The sequence below is a fragment of the Trifolium pratense genome, linkage group LG7 (assembly GCF_020283565.1).
Source record: "Trifolium pratense cultivar HEN17-A07 linkage group LG7, ARS_RC_1.1, whole genome shotgun sequence".
Lineage (NCBI taxonomy): Eukaryota > Viridiplantae > Streptophyta > Magnoliopsida > Fabales > Fabaceae > Trifolium > Trifolium pratense.
The window spans coordinates 25916229-25935436 of NC_060065.1; the positions used below are offsets into that span (position 1 = coordinate 25916229).

General features: G+C 34.7%; 3 protein-coding genes across 7 annotated transcripts; 1 reads left to right on the plus strand and 2 right to left on the minus strand.

Moving 5' to 3' along the window:
• Positions 1–368: 368 nt before the first annotated feature.
• Positions 369–5023, minus strand: LOC123895320 (probable signal peptidase complex subunit 1). Of its 4 annotated transcripts, none has more exons than XR_006804235.1 (4): positions 4716–5023; positions 3764–4048; positions 2486–2686; positions 369–553 (listed from the first exon to the last, which is right to left on the minus strand). XR_006804235.1 is itself a non-coding variant. In XM_045945570.1 (3 exons), exon 2 carries the CDS (start codon positions 4046–4048, stop codon positions 3767–3769), a length of 282 nt encoding a protein of 93 aa, XP_045801526.1. In that variant the 5' UTR covers positions 4716–5023; the 3' UTR covers positions 2202–2686; positions 3764–3766. The 4 variants fall into 4 exon arrangements, 2 of the variants coding, with proteins under 2 accessions (XP_045801526.1, XP_045801527.1); XR_006804236.1 differs by lacking the exon at positions 369–553 and adding an exon at positions 2204–2418; XM_045945570.1 differs by lacking the exon at positions 369–553 and having other exon boundaries at positions 2202–2686.
• Positions 5024–11967: 6944 nt separating this feature from the next.
• Positions 11968–15067, plus strand: LOC123895321. Of its 2 annotated transcripts, none has more exons than XM_045945573.1 (2): positions 11968–12348; positions 14575–15067. In XM_045945573.1, exon 2 carries the CDS (start codon positions 14607–14609, stop codon positions 14889–14891), a length of 285 nt encoding a protein of 94 aa, XP_045801529.1. In that variant the 5' UTR covers positions 11968–12348; positions 14575–14606; the 3' UTR covers positions 14892–15067. The 2 variants fall into 2 exon arrangements, with proteins under 2 accessions (XP_045801529.1, XP_045801528.1); XM_045945572.1 differs by having other exon boundaries at positions 11969–12348; positions 14482–15067.
• LOC123896134 (peroxidase 65-like) lies at positions 13294–14473 on the minus strand. Its single transcript, XM_045946563.1, has 2 exons — positions 14465–14473; positions 13294–13779 (listed from the first exon to the last, which is right to left on the minus strand). The coding sequence occupies exons 1-2, from the start codon at positions 14471–14473 to the stop codon at positions 13294–13296; spliced, it is 495 nt and encodes a 164-aa protein (XP_045802519.1).
• Positions 15068–19208: the final 4141 nt, after the last annotated feature.

Sequence of the window (19208 nt, forward strand, 5' to 3'; positions counted from 1 at the left end):
GTCAGCCGCATTACGCTCAAAAAGTGAGATAGTTTTAACAATTGCCTCAAGTGGGATCCCTACATTGCTTATACCTGGCGGTAGAACAGCACATTCAAGGTTTTGTATTCCTCTAAATGTTGACGAGTTTTCAACATGTACCATAGTTCCTAAAAGCCCTTTGGTGCTATTAATACAAAAAGCAAAGCTCGTTATATTGGATGAAGCACCAATGATGCACAATGTAGCACCCTTAATTTACCCCTTTATTTTATTTGTGAAAAAGTTAATTTCATTTATTTAATAAGGATGTCACACTTACTCAATGTAACTATGTCCTCAAATGATTAGAAATTATGCGGCGGAGAATAAAAATTAAACCAATAATATAGGTTTCAAAGTCCAAATTGAAATGTTTGAATCAAAACGACATAGTCCAATTGTTAATAAAGAATTAGTAGCATAATTAAATAAAAGTTTTCCCCAACAACATCCTAACAGAGCGACTCCAATTAAATAGCAAAGCAACAGCTATCCGAACGCATCAGCTATGACTCATCACCTACCTGAAAATCTACGGTTGCACACCGTAGGGCCAAGCCAGAAAGGGGAATGTAAAGGTGAGCGACAATACATCAAGAAAGTAACTGAATTAAAACGTAATAACTAGCAACATCATAAACAACAACAAGACCACCTAAGCGGATGGCCACGCACATTCATCAGTCAACCACAATCATCAATCAACAATTAAATAAAGAGAAATAAACAACAACATTTAAATAAACAAATATAATTAAAATGCATGCAATGCGCCTAGACTCGCTACATGCATGTGGTACCAATAACAACGTCATTTCTAGTTTTACATCATAGAGGATCAACATCATTATAAGCAACATCATTTTCAACTTCATTAAGCAACGTCATTTTCAACATCATTTATACAACTTCAATAGGCAACGTCATTAGGCATATGAATGAATGCATGTCATGTTATAATAAGCAACGTCAATAGGCAACATTATTTAACAACTTCGATAGACAACTTCATCATCATTATAATAACATCACTAAACAACGTCAATAAGCAACTACAACAATAACAATTACAACATCATAATTTCGGCACAACTTCAACATCATTAAAATAGATAATTCAGCATCGTTATAACCACGTAGCTCAACATCATTATTCAACAAAACCACAATTCAAACAACATAATTACTATCAACGAGCAACGACTTAAAACAACACCGATACACAACAATTATTAGCAACTTCGTTTACAACACCAACTAAAACTCCATAACTCAATTAATCATTCACTCCTCTCCAAAACAACAACCTATTACTCCTTTTTAACAGTACTCATAATCCAAATCATCTTGATTTAGTTTACCGACGAAACGTACGAATTTTAAGTCAATTTAATTAATAAAAATTAAGAAATAAATTCAAATCTTAATAGCATATAAAACCAGGGAGAGTGAAATGAACCAGAGGGTTCCAAAATATTCAAAATACCCTACATAAAAGTTTGAGAAATTTTCACGAAATTATAATATTTTTAATCACCTTTTTACTCCAAATAATTAATTAAAAATAGCTACGAGTGTCCAAAAATTACCAAAGAGGTACCAAAATTTCAAGAAAATTATTTACTATTTTTACGTAAAAACAATTTTCAAAAAAACAATCTCCCAGACCTCGCACGCGCCAGACTCGCGAGTGGCCATGACGCGCGGCACTGTTCATCACCCCTGTCACCCGTTTTTCCTGCAAACGGGTCGTGCGACCCGGTAATCCGACCCGAACATATCTCCCTCGTTTCTCAACGGAATTCGACGTTCTTTATACCATTTTGATCGTAATTCAAAGTTATAAAGATACCCGATATTATTTTTAAGAAAAAGGCTATCAAATCTAGCGTTTAAAATAGCAAAGGTTCTTACGAAAATTTAACCAAAAAACTCCATTGATGGGCATTCAAGGACTTCGGCTTTGATATTCTTTTGACTCGGAAAAACCCCATGATTGTTTTAGATGTTTAACACGTTTTAAAATTGTTTCCTTTCTAATCAACATCAAAATCCCATAAACTCCATTATTTGAATTCTTAAGAACAACATCAATCTATGGTTTTATTTACCCAACAATAGAATACCAACTTTTAATCAACCAACAACTCACAACTTCAATCATCATAGTATAAGATTCAAAAGGATGGCCAACACATATTTCAAACACGAATCTAAGGTGCAAAGAAACAAATTAGTGAAATTAGTCAGAACTAAGTTGGTGAAATTATTGTTCCAAACAACACTATAAATGAAATTGGACATTCTACATACAAGGACTCTATATATTTTCCTCTGTCTTGCTGGACCATTTTCAATCATCAATTGGGTCATGAATCGAAAAGATCTAGCTGAATCCTGAATTTTAGATGTGATCAAAACCAGAGTGAGAAGGAATTTTACAAAGTAGATGACAAGAACTTACCAACGTAGAGCGGACACTCAGGTCTCAGTGAAAACATCATTGCATCTGCCAAGTTATCTTACATTTGATCTATCCACTAAGATAATTGAGATAAGACAAGTTCATGACTGAAGAAATTTTCAAATATATGCTTCAAAGTGAGCCTACCTTCACGACTAATACGACATGTATGATTTAAGGTTCCAGCCGAACTTCCCTTTTCTTCAGGTACACCAAATATCATAAAAAACACGAAGAATCAATCAAATCATGAAGAAGATCAAACTGAAATGGATAAACACAATACACAAAAAATAATCATTCAAATAAAAACCAAATGTTTGAAATGTAATGACAGTCATAATTAGAAACTCTATAAGATGACATGAAAATGGTTGAAGACATGTATTAGAGGCATTATATCCTTCTCATCTTGACTCATACATAGTCTATGTAGCATTGGCATCCTTCAAATTTCAATTTAACCGTCTTTCTTTCCTTTTACATGACTATTTAACTTGCAGAACTAAAAAAGAAAACTTGCAGAACTTACCCTCAAATCTAAACACAATATACAGAAAACCAAACCATTTTCATCATAGCTCATGGTCAAATTCAATGCACCTACTACAGCACAATATAATTAAAGTGACTCTAATATCACTGACTCACTTTGTAATTTGCAATGAACACTACATATGTCTACACTGTTCATTTGGGGTTCCGACCAAACATACATTAGAAGTGAGTCAAAATATGAAGAAGGCGTTAAAAATTAAAACTAGAACAAGAGAAGTTTCTCAGTTTGTATATGTAACAGAAATAACAAGAATCCTCTAGCTTAAGATGTAAAACCAGTTCATTGAAAACCTTAAACGATGACAATCCTATGTATATGCCAACTCAATTCAGTAAAGCAGAACTAAAGAGGGGTTTGAGGGCTATATCTTGAGTAGCTCGTGAAATCATGTGGATATTAGTTATGCTAGGGACTGACTTTGAACACCAACAAGAATCATAAGTAAATACCAACAAGAATCGGCAGAAAAATGATGGTATGCCCCATTATATTATCAATATCTTAAAGAGGTTAAAACAAGAGAAAGTGAGAGAAAAAAAACAGGCATCAAGGAAAATGGCTATCGAGACGAGCAATGTCCAAAAGAAAACAGAGATATAGTTGTATTCTAAGAAGTAAAGTGCATTGTAATATAGATTCGTAAACTTGTGTCAAAGCATCAACATCAGAATTTGAAGAGATACTAGTACCAACATAAGCAACAAGAAAAATAAACCTACTTTTTAGATGCTTGTAAACTTCTTCTTTGCAGTTACATTCACAGATGGTTGTGGCTTTGGATGCTTTTCTGCCTCGCTCGGGTCCAACCACTTAAGAGGATGGTGGTTGAAGAAGGGCCAGTTGGGAAGAGTGACTAATGTGGTGAGAACCACACCGCCAGCGTATGTGAGGATCATTGTTTGGAAAGAAGCCGTGATATATCCAGCTCCAATTGCAATCACAGCAAATGAAAGAAGCATTATCTGCATCAACTGCTCTGCAAGCTTTTGCCCTTCACAATCCATCTAATGAAGCAAAGATAATCAAATGAAAACATTAGTGTTAACATTAGCTTTCATCCAACTACGATCCATACCTATGTTGTGAAATTAAGTTAAAACATTGTAACACCAATTAAAGTATTGGTTTCGTACCCGATGAGAATATATCCTAATCTTATATTGTGTTAACTTTACCACTATATAGCAGACAAAAAAATCACTGAAACTTCAAATGAAATAAAAACTATACCACACAAATTATAAACAACAACAGATTTCCACCAAAAAATAATTTATGAAATAGCCATAAATCATAGGAAAAGGAATTTGCAATATTTTCAGGTCACTGTATCTTGTTTGCGTTGTTAAAATTTGTGCTAATTAGAGCACTTTTTCATGTGGGAGATTTTTCGAAGTTTCGGCCGAAATCTGATTCCAATAGGGCAACATTGATACATATATTTCATTAAATTATGAAGAAAAAAGAATGTATGCAATTTCCTTTAAATAGGCACGAAAGAATCGTAATTTATTCCAATAGGACGTTGCCCTATAGCCATAACTAGATACCAGACAAAAATGTAAAAATAACAATAACAAAAAATAATACAAGCATAGAAAAAGAACCTAAATTGAAAAATTGAAAAATTGAAAAAGGAAATTGAAAAATTGGAGTTGAAATGGAACTGACCGGTCAAGAACGGAGATGTATTTGAGAGTTGAATAGATTGATTCGGGATGTCACGGTTGAAGGATGAGTTGACAGTTTGCGATGTTGCGTTTCCCTTATGAGTGAGAGAAGGTTCAATTTGGAGCTAGGGTTGGAGATTACGAGTGAGAGAGAGGACGGCTGAGAGTGAGAGTGAGAGAGAGAGAGAGAGAGAGAGAGAGAGAGAGAGATGGCGGTGCTTGGAGAAGACGACTGAGAGTCGATTTGGGGTTGCTGGGTTCGATCGATTTCGGCAGAGAAGATAGTGTTTGTTGTGTGGTGTTATCGCGTAAGATGTGTTTCGTGTTTGGGTCAGAGAAGATAAGATTCCTTTGTTTTACTTGGTCTATCTACTATTCAGTTATTGGTTCCAAATATTATTTTTTTATTCAACCTGACTTTTTACATCTGTAGCTATATATGGCCAGATATATATATTTTTTAGATAATTTTTGCCATAATTACAGGATTGCCACTGCGTTCAGTTATGTTTCTGGTACATTGAAACCAGATGTAAAAAGTTTTGTCTATATATTTTTCACATCTGTGGATATTGAAACCAGATGAAAAGACTACTCCATATAGCTTTTCACATCTGACATATGTTCCGCAGATGTAAAATGCTTATGTAATATGTCATTTTTCTACCGGTGCTCTTTGACATTTTAATGATAAATTTTTATTTTCTTTTACAATTTTTTTTAATAATAAGTGAGTTCATCATGTTCTTAAATAATCAACACCTAAGATCATTCATTTTGTTGAAGAAGCTAAATTAGCCCACTCAAATTGACACCAGAGAGAATCAAACCTCAGACCTCAAGAGGAGCACACTCCCAGGTCTCAAGCCAATACCAATGCACTAACCCAAACGGGTTACCTAAGATCATTCATTAGCGGTAATAATTAGATTTTCTTCGCATTCTTTCTTTGAACCGTAAAGGAAGCTATTTTTACCATTTTTCAACGAAACAACTTTCAGAAACATATGATAGACGATGATGTTTAGCCTGATGTTTTGGTGTGTTGGATTTCAAGTGTGAGTGTTTAAGTCCCACATCGACTATGTGTAGAAAGAATGATGGATTTATAAGAGAGGTGACCCATTAACCTAACACCTTAATGTTTTGGATTGGGATGTGGTGTAACACCCAACCCATTATTTATATATTTCTACCTTTAGTAAAATCTTTTTCAAAATACGCAACGGAAAATCACATTTAGTTTATTGAATATCGGTTCGAGTATTACACTCCTTTACCAAAATAATACTAATGTAATTAATTAGTAAAAACAGTGTTTATACAATTCTTTGAATCAAATAATGTATTTATTGATTATACAAACAACCTAGACAATAGACTTTATATATATAATATAAAACCCTTTCCCGTGTCACAATCAGAGCGGAGCTTCACCGACGACTCGACATCGAATACCACAAAATCCTGTGAATCTGGACCCCCAACGGTCCAGCACATAACACATAAAAGAGAGTTAGACAACATACTCAAAATATAAGTGTAAGTAAATGGTACTTAAACACTTCTTCATAAAAACATGCATAATCATACATTATACATATACATCACCATCATTCACGCATATTCATATATCATGCATATACTTCATTTATCACATAATCAATCATCCACAAAATACACCAAACATATAGTTTCACGTCGTCTCGGACAATACCAAAACATCAACAAATATCACATAACTCAATTACCAATAGGAATATACATAAAGTTCCTAATGTAATTTAACACCACAAATACATTGTTCAGATTATGGTCATGACGGACCCTGCGTTGTTCATTTTATAGTCATGACGGACTCTGCTCCTCACATATGGATTAACAATCAACATTTACCAAGTATGTGTCAAACATCATTTATTATAAAATGCACACATAATCCCTAATGCAATCTAATGCTTCACATTCATGCTATGTCCTCTAGACACCTCTAATGCATGTGGTACCATCTTCTTTATTAGCCCACTCAAATTGACACCAGAGAGAATCAAACCTCAGACCTCAAGAGGAGCACACTCCTAGGTCTCAAGCCAATACCAATGCACTAACCCAAACGGGTTACCTAAGATCATTCATTAGCGGTCATAATTAGATTTTCTTCGCATTCTTTCTTTGAACCGTAAAGGAAGCTATTTTTACCATTTTTCAACGAAACAACTTTCAGAAACATATGATAGACGATGATGTTTAGCCTGACGTTTTGGTGTGTTGGATTTCAAGTGTGAGTGTTTAAGTCCCACATCGACTATGTGTAGAAAGAATGATGGATTTATAAGAGAGGTGACCCATTAACCTAACACCTTAATGTTTTGGATTGGGATGTGGTGTAACACCCAACCCATTATTTATATATTTCTACCTTTAGTAAAATCTTTTTCAAAATACGCAACGGAAAATCACATTTAGTTTATTGAATATCGGTTCGAGTATTACACTCCTTTACCAAAATAATACTAATGTAATTAATTAGTAAAAACAGTGTTTATACAATTCTTTGAATCAAATAATGTATTTATTGATTATACAAACAACCTAGACAATAGACTTTATATATATAATATAAAACCATTTCCCGTGTCACAATCAGAGCGGAGCTTCACCGACGACTCGACATCGAATACCACAAAATCCTGTGAATCTGGACCCCCAACGGTCCAGCACATAACACATAAAAGAGAGTTAGACAACATACTCAAAATATAAGTGTAAGTAAATGGTACTTAAACACTTCTTCATAAAAACATGCATAATCATACATTATACATATACATCACCATCATTCATGCATATTCATATATCATGCATATACTTCATTTATCACATAATCAATCATCCACAAAATACACCAAACATATAGTTTCACGTCGTCTCGGACAATACCAAAACATCAACAAATATCACATAACTCAATTACCAATAGGAATATACATAAAGTTCCTAATGTAATCTAACACCACAAATACATTGTTCAGATTATGGTCATGACGGACCCTGCGTTGTTCATTTTATAGTCATGACGGACTCTGCTCCTCACATACGGATTAACAATCAACATTTACCAAGTATGTGTCAAACATCATTTATTATAAAATGCACACATAATCCCTAATGCAATCTAATGCTTCACATTCATGCTATGTCCTCTAGACACCTCTAATGCATGTGGTACCATCTTCTTTATTAGAGTATCTCATCTCTAATATCCTTCTTTATCGGATAAATATAATCCGATATCCTTCTTTATTGGAATATCCAATATCACATATATTCATGAATGCATGTATATATTTCATGAATTCACTCACAATCAATAGCATTAAGCTCTTCATTTACTAATGTGGAACACTATCCAACATTACTTCTTTATTAAGATAACACTATACCTTAATATCCTTCTTTATCGAATAACATAATTCGATATACTTCTTTATTAAGTTAATTAACACCTTAATATACTTCTTTGACATTTTAACAAACATCATCAACACAATCAACAACAATTATATTCCACACATATAATCAACAACTATCATCACAATACAATTAATCATGGTTATAAACACCTAATTGCATGTTAGGATACCTTAAATCCATGTTACAAGTGCCTAATTGCACTTAAAACAATTATCAAAAAGTTGCTGTCACAGTACTGTTCGCTAAGCGAAGGCGTAGCGAACCTCACCAGAGGGTCACCTGCTCGTGGCGAAGCTGCAGCGAGCTGTGGCGAGCTGTTCGCCACACGTTCGCTGAGCGAAGGCCTAGCGAGCGCCTCCTGTCAGGATAGTTCAAAACCTGCGTTTTCCACACCAATTCACCCAAAAATCCCATTTTTCATGTTATAAACCCCAAATAAGTTTATATTCAAGCATAACAAGCATATCTAAACACAAAAGGACGGTTCATTTCACCGATCTACCATTTTTACTACGAAAAAGTAGAGATTTAACACTTTTACTCAAAACTCTCAAGAACACAAGTTCTTGAGTTTAATCATCTATAGACTTCGTTTTTATCCAATAAATTCGTTCATACATCATGGTAAGAGCATGTTAAACATGTTATGAACCTTAGAATCGATTTCCATTAAGAAAATCCATTCACAACTAAAACGAAAATGGGGTGGAGGAAGTTCGGGTGAGGAGAAATCGACATTCTCCCCTTCCTCGAGTCACCCACGAATATGAAATCTACTCTCTTACCTTAGACCGACGAACTCACGAAGATTGCTCCTCAAATCTCCCCTCCAAGCTCTTGCCCTAGCTCTCCTCTTGCTCTCCCTTCTCTCTAGCTTTCTCAAGAACAATGAAAAATGAAATGTTCCCTCTCTTCCCCTTGGCCATATGGCGCCCTCCTCACAAGTCCATAAGGCCCATTGGGCCTCAAGCCCAATTAGCTTGGCCCAATAACACGTTAACTCTCTCTCTGCTCGCTTAATATCTAAAGTACTCGATAAATAACTCTAGTTATTAACTTAATTAAAATGCCACGTTAAATAAAATATTTTAACACATAAAAATAATAATATGAAAATTGGGTCGTTACATGTGGCGTCTCCCTCTCTTGTGTGGTCCTAGAGCATTGGCCCATTGAAAGACAAAAGAGGAAAAAGGAAAAAGGAAAAAAGGAAAAAGGAAAAAAAGGTGTAGGGAAGAGGAAAAAGGAATTTGTGTTTTTTTAATTTTAAAATTACATTTAAATTACAATCATGTCCACTTGTCTTTACTGATTTTAAAATAAAAATAAGGGCTTTTGGTGTCTTATTCAAAGGGTGTATCATGCTAATACACACCTTCACAAAAGTGAATAGGTGTGTTATAGGAATATCCTATATATATATATATATATATATATATATATTTCCCATATAGGGAGTGTATCCGGTGAGAACTGATAATTATTGTGAGAAATGAGAACTATTAATAATAACCATATGATTTAATCGACGTATCAGATTAAAATCCGCACACTCACTTAAAATCTCATGTGATTTTATTTGTGCAGATTGAAAAATCTTCCTAAATATAATATTTCCTAATTTATTGTGCAGCTCCTCCAAAACTTACCCGAAATAATTTTTTACCTTTCTCTTCAATTTATTTGTTCTTCGTTGGCACATTCTCCTCTTGTTTTCTAATCGAAGAGAGTGAAGAAAAAAAAAACTGAAGAACAAACAATAGGTTATCATGTGTGTATGTTAATGCTTAAACTAATTTAATATGCATATAGAAGGCGTGAGAATTCAGTATTCACATCATATGATACAGTAGTAAAATATAATTAAGATGATATACAGTAACACCATCATCATAATATCATATCATATCAAATATATAGCAATGAATCATTTTAATAACAATGCTCGATGATGCATTTTAGACTCCAAGCCAGTTGAGACCTCCAGACCTGAATCACGTACATCCAAGGCTAGGAGTCTTCAATTTTTTTTCATTTTTTATTGAAGAGAGAGGTAAAAAATTATTTCGGGTAAGTTTTGGAGGAGCTGCGCAATAAATTAGGAAATATTATATTTAGGAAGATTTTTCAATCTGCACAAATAAAATCACATAAGATTTTAAGTGAGTGTGCGGATTTTAATCTGATACGTCGATTAAATCATATGGTTATTATTAATAGTTCTCATTTCTCACAATAATTATCAGTTCTCACTGGATACACTCCCTATATATATATATATATATATATATATATATATATATATATATATATATATATATAATAATCCTCAAATTTAATTGACGCATCAAATTAAAATTCTCACACTCACTTAAAATCCCATATGATCCTATTTGTGCAGATTGAGAAATCTTACTCTATATAATCTTCCTAATTTATTTATCATATTTCCTAATTTATTAACGCATGTAATTCATATCATGCTAACACAGAGAGCATTTTTAGGAATGAGAATTTGCAGTGTCAATAGCTTTATAATGTGTAAGTTACATACCATCGTTGCTGTTATGGAGCATGTATAGTTATATCATAGAGTAAAGTTCATGATGTGGAACATGTATACCTTCATTAATCTCACTAATGTGTAAGTTACATCATGGAATTTGCAGTGTCAATAACTTTCTAATGTGTAAGTTACATACCATCGTTGCTGTTATGGAGTATGTATAGTTATATCATAGAGTAAAGTTCATGATGTGGAACACGTATACCTTCATTTATTAACTTGTGCATGTTAGACTTGGCCTTTAATAAATAGTACAACACAAAATCAATATAAGATAAAATGAAAAATAGGTACATGTAAGTCACTAATTCCACCAAATAGCAAAAAGAAAGAATAATCATTCCAAATTAAAGCCAAACCAAGCCAAAATTTAGTTCATTGGGCAACTGCATTTTATTTTTTTGGTTTATGCATTTTTCTATTCGTGTTAACATCATATTTCCTCCGGCTTTATTTATAAGCAAAAGTAAATAAAAAAATTTTGGTCTTAAATATAAGTAAAAGTTGTTAAAATCAACTTTATTTAATGTTATTTTTTCAAAAGTACCCTCATTAATTGTTCTACTTATTTAACATTGTAGAGATTCAATGCAAATTATAAGATCATTTTAGGAATTTCAGTAGAAATATAACATGAAATTAAGACAAAAAAAGTCACTCCTTAATAAGTGTGCAAAATGAAATTTTGGCTTACAAAAGAGGTCGGAGAAAGTATGCATTATCTGCGTTAATAAATTAGAAAAGATTATAGCAATAAATTAGGAAAGATTACATATAGAAATATTTTTGAATATGCACAAATAGAATAACATGAGATTTTATGTGAGTGTGAGAATTTTAAAATGATGCATCAATTAAAATTTAAAAGTTATTACTCCCTCCGGTCCTTTTTATAAGGAACACTTAGGGCAAAAAATTTGGTCCTTTTTATAAGAAACTTTGACCAATTTTCAAATGTTTTAAATGTTCAATTTCACTTATGCCCTTATTTATTATGAGAGAGAATTTAAAAATAAGTAAATTAGTTGAATAAGGAGTAATTAAATAATGGTATATATGAAATAAATTTAAATTTATAAGAGTATTAAATGAAAATAACTATGTTAAATGTGATTCCTTGGTCTGTGTGATTTTTTCAAATTGTTCATTATAAAAAAGATCGGAGTATTAATAATTTTCGTTTCTGATAATACGATTAAAATGAGATGATGAGTGAGTAAAATGCTATCCATGTGTCTTTTGATATCTCTCTCCCTCTCCCACACCACACGCCTCACTTCCTCAATTTGACTGAGCCACTCCTTTCCATTCATTTCAACCCACACCAATTTTACAACCAGAGCTTAACCTTGCATGCAATCACAACAGTAGCAGCCCTTGTAATTCCTTTCTCCTTTACCCAACCAAGGTAAGTGACTGACTTATTCCTCCCTTCTCCTTTCCCCAACCCTCGTAATTCTTTTTGAGCATGTGAATTTCTAGCAATCAAGAGGTCATGGGTTGTAATTGGAGCTTGAAGGGGGATCAAGGAATTTTGTAAAGAATCCATTTCCAGCTCTACAACTCTCGTTGTTATCACACCTCTAATTCAAAGGTGGGTTGGTTCCTTATTAGGTTATTAGCTTTACCCTTATATTAATATCTCTAGAATATTTTAGTTATTGATTACATGAATGAATTAGTACTAACATGCAATTAATAATTAGAGATATAACTGGGAATCGATTTATAGGGAATTTACTTAACATTAATTTAACTGAGCAGCAGTATTAGAGAAAGTTAACACCAATTTTCATTTCGTTTCACATTAATCAATTGAATCTACACAATAAGTAACACAACAAAATTAAAAACGTGTACTTAAATCCCTTAACTAGTAATAATAATTAATCTGTTGGTCTCAAATCAAGTATAATCTACAAAAGATGGACACCTATATGAATAGACGTTTTGCGGTGTTTGACACGTGTCGGTGTCCGACACTCGACACTTCTACGACACACGTCGTTGGATAGGTCAGACAGGTGTTGGGATTCTCTCCATTTCTCATTCTTTCCATTTCATCCATTATTATATAGTTTTGGGAATATAAAGCAAAAGGGTCCAAATATTTTTTATACACTCCAAAACATTTAAAAACTTTGGTAATGGAAGAAATTAAATTAATAGGAAATGGAGAGGATCCCAACTCGTCAGACAGGCGTCAAAAAAATTATTATTTTTCTTTACTTCGACACTTCTTAGATCGGTGTCTGACACCTATAAGACACTGTGTCGGACAAGTGCCCCAAAAAATTTAGTGTTTTCTTCTTTGCCTCTACTCTCCTCAAACACATATTAGACATATTTACAAGGATTAAAATGCGTCAAAACAATAATGTTGATCAATGAGGGATTAAAGAGATTACATTTTGATAAAAATATTTTTAACTTTTCGATAGTAGATGGATAACCTAGTGGTGTCGGTGTCCCATGTTTTTTACATTAGCAATGTCGACGTGTCCGTGCCGTGTGAGGTGTGCCTTTCGGAGTCTGGACTTCATAGATTATCATTAAGTTTGTTGAAAGTATCACACCTATGTCGTATCTCTCCTTCCTTCCCCGCCTTAACATGCAAAACACTAACCTTGCGCATAGCATTACCAAAATCCTCAAAGAACTTAGTTTGGTCTGTAGCATACAATTCCACAAAGGGTTTTGTCCTCTTATCCTCAAACATCAAACTATCTGTAGCCAAAAGCCCTAACCCTCTCTTCAAGTTTTTAAAATACATGTTATCAAACTTGTTAGGTGTCATCACGTCGTTATACGCTGACATGGAAGGATCTTGTTGATAATTTTGACAGAGTTTCTTTAGCCCTGCGGCATACTGTGGGTTGTAAATAGGATCAGTCTCAGAGGTCTTGCTGAAGTTGAAGAGCCTATTGCTAAACTGTTTGCAGTGAGAGAATCCTATTGTGTGTCCACCAGCTAGAGCCACCATCTCTTGCACGGTAAACCCTTTTGAAGTGAAAATGTCTATCACCTAGCACAGTCACAAATTCATAGTTTTAAGTTAGTACAATAAACATATAAAGAATTAATCAAACTATATTGGTGTAATATTGTTGAGATCTATTAAATGTGATGTGAGTTAAGTCTTACATTGGTTGGAAGAGTTGCGTTTGAACACTATAAGTGAGATGACCCATAAACCTAATACCTTAAGGTGTTGGGGGAAAGTGTAGTGTTAAAGTTATGGTTGCGCAATGTCCAATATGCTGACCCAACCCAGTGAGACTCTCCCTCACAGCCTAACAAATACTCCATCCGGTCCTATATATAAGGAAAAGTTTACTTTTTAGATTCATTAAAAGTTGATGTATCTAGACTATAATGTTGTCTAGATACATCAACTTTACAATTAATCTAAATAATAAACTTTTTTTTTAATATATAGGACTGGAGGGACTATTTACCAAGATAGGTGAGACATACTCTACCCCTTGATGATTTGGGGTGTTTACCCAATAACCAACGAGAACAATATATATATATATATATATATATATATATATATATATATATATATATATATATATATATATATATATATATATATATATATATATATATATATATATATAAACTTTCAGTTAACGGACAAAATTGTAATATAACTATTTGATACCAAAAAAATTAATGAACAATGTAATAGATTCTTCTCTAACCTGAGACATTGTCATAGTTGGTAATGGATATTTGTTTTCTGCGTCGATTGCTTTGGACTCTACACTGTCTTTTCGACCAAGGTCTAACTCATAGAATGGGCCGCCGACAGCAACAACAAGATCACGCGTCGTTGTGGCAAGTATGTCAGAACAAGAGACCACGCCGGGGCATTCCAACTCCAACATGTTCTTGGTACGCGTGATCATGTCAAAGCCATCTCCTGAGAGGGAGAGATTGATGTCTGCATCACGCTCCGCCTTGTTGAAGGAATTGGAGGTTACCAAGACAGAGGCATCACAACCTCCAATCAAACAGTCAGTGAAGAAGAGGCGGAGTGTGGCGCCCGCGGTGGAGGGTGTTGATTGCTGCTTGCTGGTCACGGTTTCCTTTACAATGTCTAAGAATTTTGGACATGATTTTTCATAATAGTTTGGGGTGAGTTGGGATTGTGTAAAGGGAAGTAGGGTTAGGTAGCATAAGAGGAAAATGTAAGATTTATATTTATAAATCATATCGTTGTTATTGTATTATTACTATAAGTATTCTTTTTTGGGTTGGAGAGGATAACGAAAATTGAAAGGTGTTTAAAATTTGTGTCAAAATTGCTCACTTGAAGAAATGGTTATTATTTGTTTGATTAAATTTAAGAAGATGAATGAGATTCATGTAATATTTGGTATTGTGTGAAGGAAATATGGAGAACAAATGGTAGTGATTATATGTGGAAGAGAGGATTCAAAGGGAGGTGATGGTTATTTTAAGAGAGGCTTGTATATGTTTTTCTCTTCCATTGGTTGTAGACAAACCAGTCAATCTTGAGGTCTAAATTCAATATAGATAATAGAACACTTATTGGTTATTAAATTTCATGATTGTAATTAAGTGATTAAAATTATAATAACGTGAATATTTATTTTATATCAGTAAGGGTCAAAGCCCAGAAAAGAAACAAACCTACCGCTACAAGGGAATCAATCGAGGGATAATGAACCCCCATTACATAAAAAAAAGTGCTAGTATGATCCAACGTGCAACCCATATTTGTCGAAACATCTGCACACTAATTTAGCTTTTCTATAAGTGTGAGCAGATTTTCACTTCCCAATGTAACTCGTTAAGTCTCCTGTTCTTAAACTTAATCCAATATATATTCAGATATATTGCTAAAAAAAAATCCTCTCAGAGTTCAATTAGAACTACATTCATCCATAACGATCAAATCAATTGACAGTCCCTCAATGCGTGCAACAGTGTTTCCTCCATATCGCCATATTGTACTGTAATGTAATTTGTTAGCAACATGTCAGTCATCTTGAACCAACCAAATGAAAGTACTTAATTCTCCTCTCTAATACATGGAGCTGCCAAATGTCCAACCAGCCATTCTCTTCATCTGCATGCAGTACCGAAATTGTAACAGAAAAATGTTTCCTGTTACATCAGTTCCAGTTTTAAAATTTGATTCATTAGTTGCAGCAGGAGTTAAACTCGCGCACAGTCACTTTACACAAACTAACTAACTTAATAACTTATAGAAGAATTCTGTGTTTATTTCATGTAGCACAATGCTCAATATATACACGGTACAACTTCTGTTTCATATCAGAATTGCTAAACAATTGCCTAGTTTATCTCCTTAAACTATGCCTACAATAGCTTGGTCAAAGGTATAACAAATCACCTAATTAATATACCTAATCAATATACAATACAGAATATGACAGTTAACAATACACTTAATGAAATATATTTTATTTCCTTATTACCCGCACTCAAGTTGGTGCATGTGGACTCCAAATGCCCACAAGGCATGAAACTGAACGCGACCCAAAGCTTTAGTAAATGTATCTGCAAGTTGTGCATGAGTAGGAACATAAGACGGTTGCAGATTGCGACGCACAATTTCATCGCGGATGAAGTGACAATCTACGTCGATATGCTTAGTACGCTCATGAAAGACGGGATTCTTTGCAATGTGCAGCGCAGCTTGACTGTCGCAATAGAGTTGTATGGGCATTGAATGACTGATCCCAAGGCTGGAAAGAACACCCTTGATCCACTTCAGTTCACATGTGGTACTAGCCATCAAACGATACTCGGCTTCAGCAGATGAACGTGCTACTGTATGTTGTTTTTTGGTTTTCCAAGAGATGGGGGAGTTACCCAAGAAAACTATCCATCCTGTAAGAGACCTACGAGTAAGGGGACAAGTGGCCCAGTCAGAGTCGCACCATCCATACAGTTGCAGATCACAATTACTGTCCAAGAGGACTCCTTGTCCGGGATTTCCTTTGAGGTATCTAACGACTCGCAAAGCAGCATCCCAATGCTCTGTTCGCGGTTGCTGCATGAACTGTGAGAGCACATGGACACAATATGATAACTCAGGTCGTGTAAAACATAGATAAATGAGACGACCAACCAACCTACGATAGCGATCAGGATCAACAAGAAGCTCGCTACTGGAAAGGCTAAGATGATGATTTTGTTCCAGTGGAGTACTTGCAGGTTTTGCACCAAGTAAACCAACTTCACTAATAATATCTATAGCATATTTTCTCTGACAAAGAAACACACCTTCAGGGGATCTTGCAACTTCCACCCCTAAGAAATATTTTAACTTTCCCAAATCTTTCATATGAAAGCATCTTCTCAAATAATCTTTGAAACATATAATTAAATCATCAACGTACACTAGTACTACCAGCTGAATGTCTTTATCTTGTAATGTAAACAAAGAATAGTCTGCGTAGGACCGCACAAATCCATAATCTTCGAGAGCCGAAGACAACTTTGCAAACCAATAACGTGGGGCTTGCTTCAACCCATACAATGATTTTTGAAGCTTACAAACCATACCTGGCTGAGAGGAGTGAAAGCCGGGGGGAATTTCATGAAGACCTCTTCTTGTAAATCACCATGAAGGAAAGCATTGTGTACGTCCATTTGGTGGAGCTCCTATCTTTTCGCTGCAGCGACTGCTAGAACAATTCGCACGGTGACCATTTTTGCCACTGGTGCAAAGGTTTCAGTGTAGTCGATGCCTTCAACTTGATGATTTCCAAGTATAACCAGCCGAGCTTTAAATCGTTCAGCGGTTCCAACGGAAAGATACTTGATTTTATATACCCATTTGCATCCCAACGCCTTTTTATTCGTTGGCAAGGAGCACACTTTCCATGTGTTATTATCTTCAAGAGCTTGTATTTCTTGTTGCATTGCTAATCGCCATCTGCTGTCTTTTATTGCTTCTGCAAATGACATAGGCTCTCTGTCGGCTGTCACGGCTGCAAGAAACTTGCGATGCTGCAGTGAGAATTTTTCACAGTCAGTGTAATGAGCAATAGGATACCTTACCTTCGATTGATGCTATGATGTGGAAGAACTAGTAGATGGGCTCTTTGATGTTTGCACTGTATTGGTTACATGATCTCGCAGCCTTATAGAAGGAATTTTAACACGCTTGCCTCGACCAAGCTGCTCCTCATTTTCTTCATTAGTTGCAGCCTGTTCAGTTTCTAAGTTATTGCCCCCCCCCCCCCCCCCCCCCTTACGTCATCATGACTCTCTTCTCTTGGCAACTCAGCATTTATAATTTCCTCTTTGTCAACATTTTCATCATCAACAACAACCTCTCCATCTTGGATGTGTGTCATTAACTCACTACTTGAGATTACAGGTTCTTGTCCAAAGGGAAATTCAGCTTCAAAAAAATCAACATCTCTTGATACAAAATAAGAGTTGGTATCCAAGTCAAATAGCTTCCATCCTTTCTTTCCATGCGGGTAGCCTACAAACACACACTTCCTACTTCTGCTAGCAAATTTGTCACCATTTCTTCTTTGATTATGTGCATAACAAAGAGATCCAAAGACTCTAAGATGTTCATAGGTAGGTGGCTTCCCATTCAACACCTTATAAGGACATTTTCCATTTAACAATGGTGTCGGCGTTCTATTTATCAAATATCCAGCCGTTAAAATACATTCACCCCAAAAAGAAATGGGAAGATTACCTTGAAATCTCAATGCTTGAGCCACATTAAGTATGTGTCTATGTTTCCTTTCAACTCGTCCATTTTGTTGAGGAGTTCCGGTGCACGATGTTTGAAACATAATTCCACGTTCATTGAATTGTGTTCGCAAACCTGTATATTCAGTTCCATTATCACTTCGAATCATTTTAACATGCCTTTCATATTGTTTTTCTATTAATGCAATAAAATTCAACAAAGCATGAGGTGCTTCCTTTTTATCTAACAACAAGAAAATCCAAATTGCTCGAGAATAATCATCCACTATAGTTAAAAAATAATAAGCACCACAAGAAGATGGGGTCTTATAAGGCCCCCACATGTCACAATGAACTAACTCAAATGCACTAGCTGCTTTATGATTACTTAAAGGAAAGCTATATCTAGTTTGCTTAGCCCTTTGGCAAACATCACATGCCTTATTTTCATAGTCATTATTGTTGTCGCGGATGGCTGGAAACAATTTAACCGGAGGCGTGTAATCACTGAACTAAGAAATTATCCGCAAATATTGCGCAACTCCCCCAGAATACAACCGGTTCTTCTCGACGATAAACATGCCGAGACTTTCAAGACACGAGAATATCAACAAGGTTGGTAACTCAGACACACTTTAGAAAATAACTTATGTGTATATAAGTATGTATTTTTCAAAGAAAAACTTATATCTCCAAAGCAACCACTCTCATGGTAGTTTTTATATCTGCGTC

What these genes read in the sequence shown, in the direction of transcription:
- LOC123895320 (XM_045945570.1), bottom strand. Translation starts at nt 4,048, where the DNA reads ATGGATTGTGAAGGGCAAAAGCTTGCAGAGCAGTTGATGCAGATAATG.
- LOC123895321 (XM_045945573.1), top strand. Translation starts at nt 14,607, where the DNA reads ATGTCAGAACAAGAGACCACGCCGGGGCATTCCAACTCCAACATGTTC.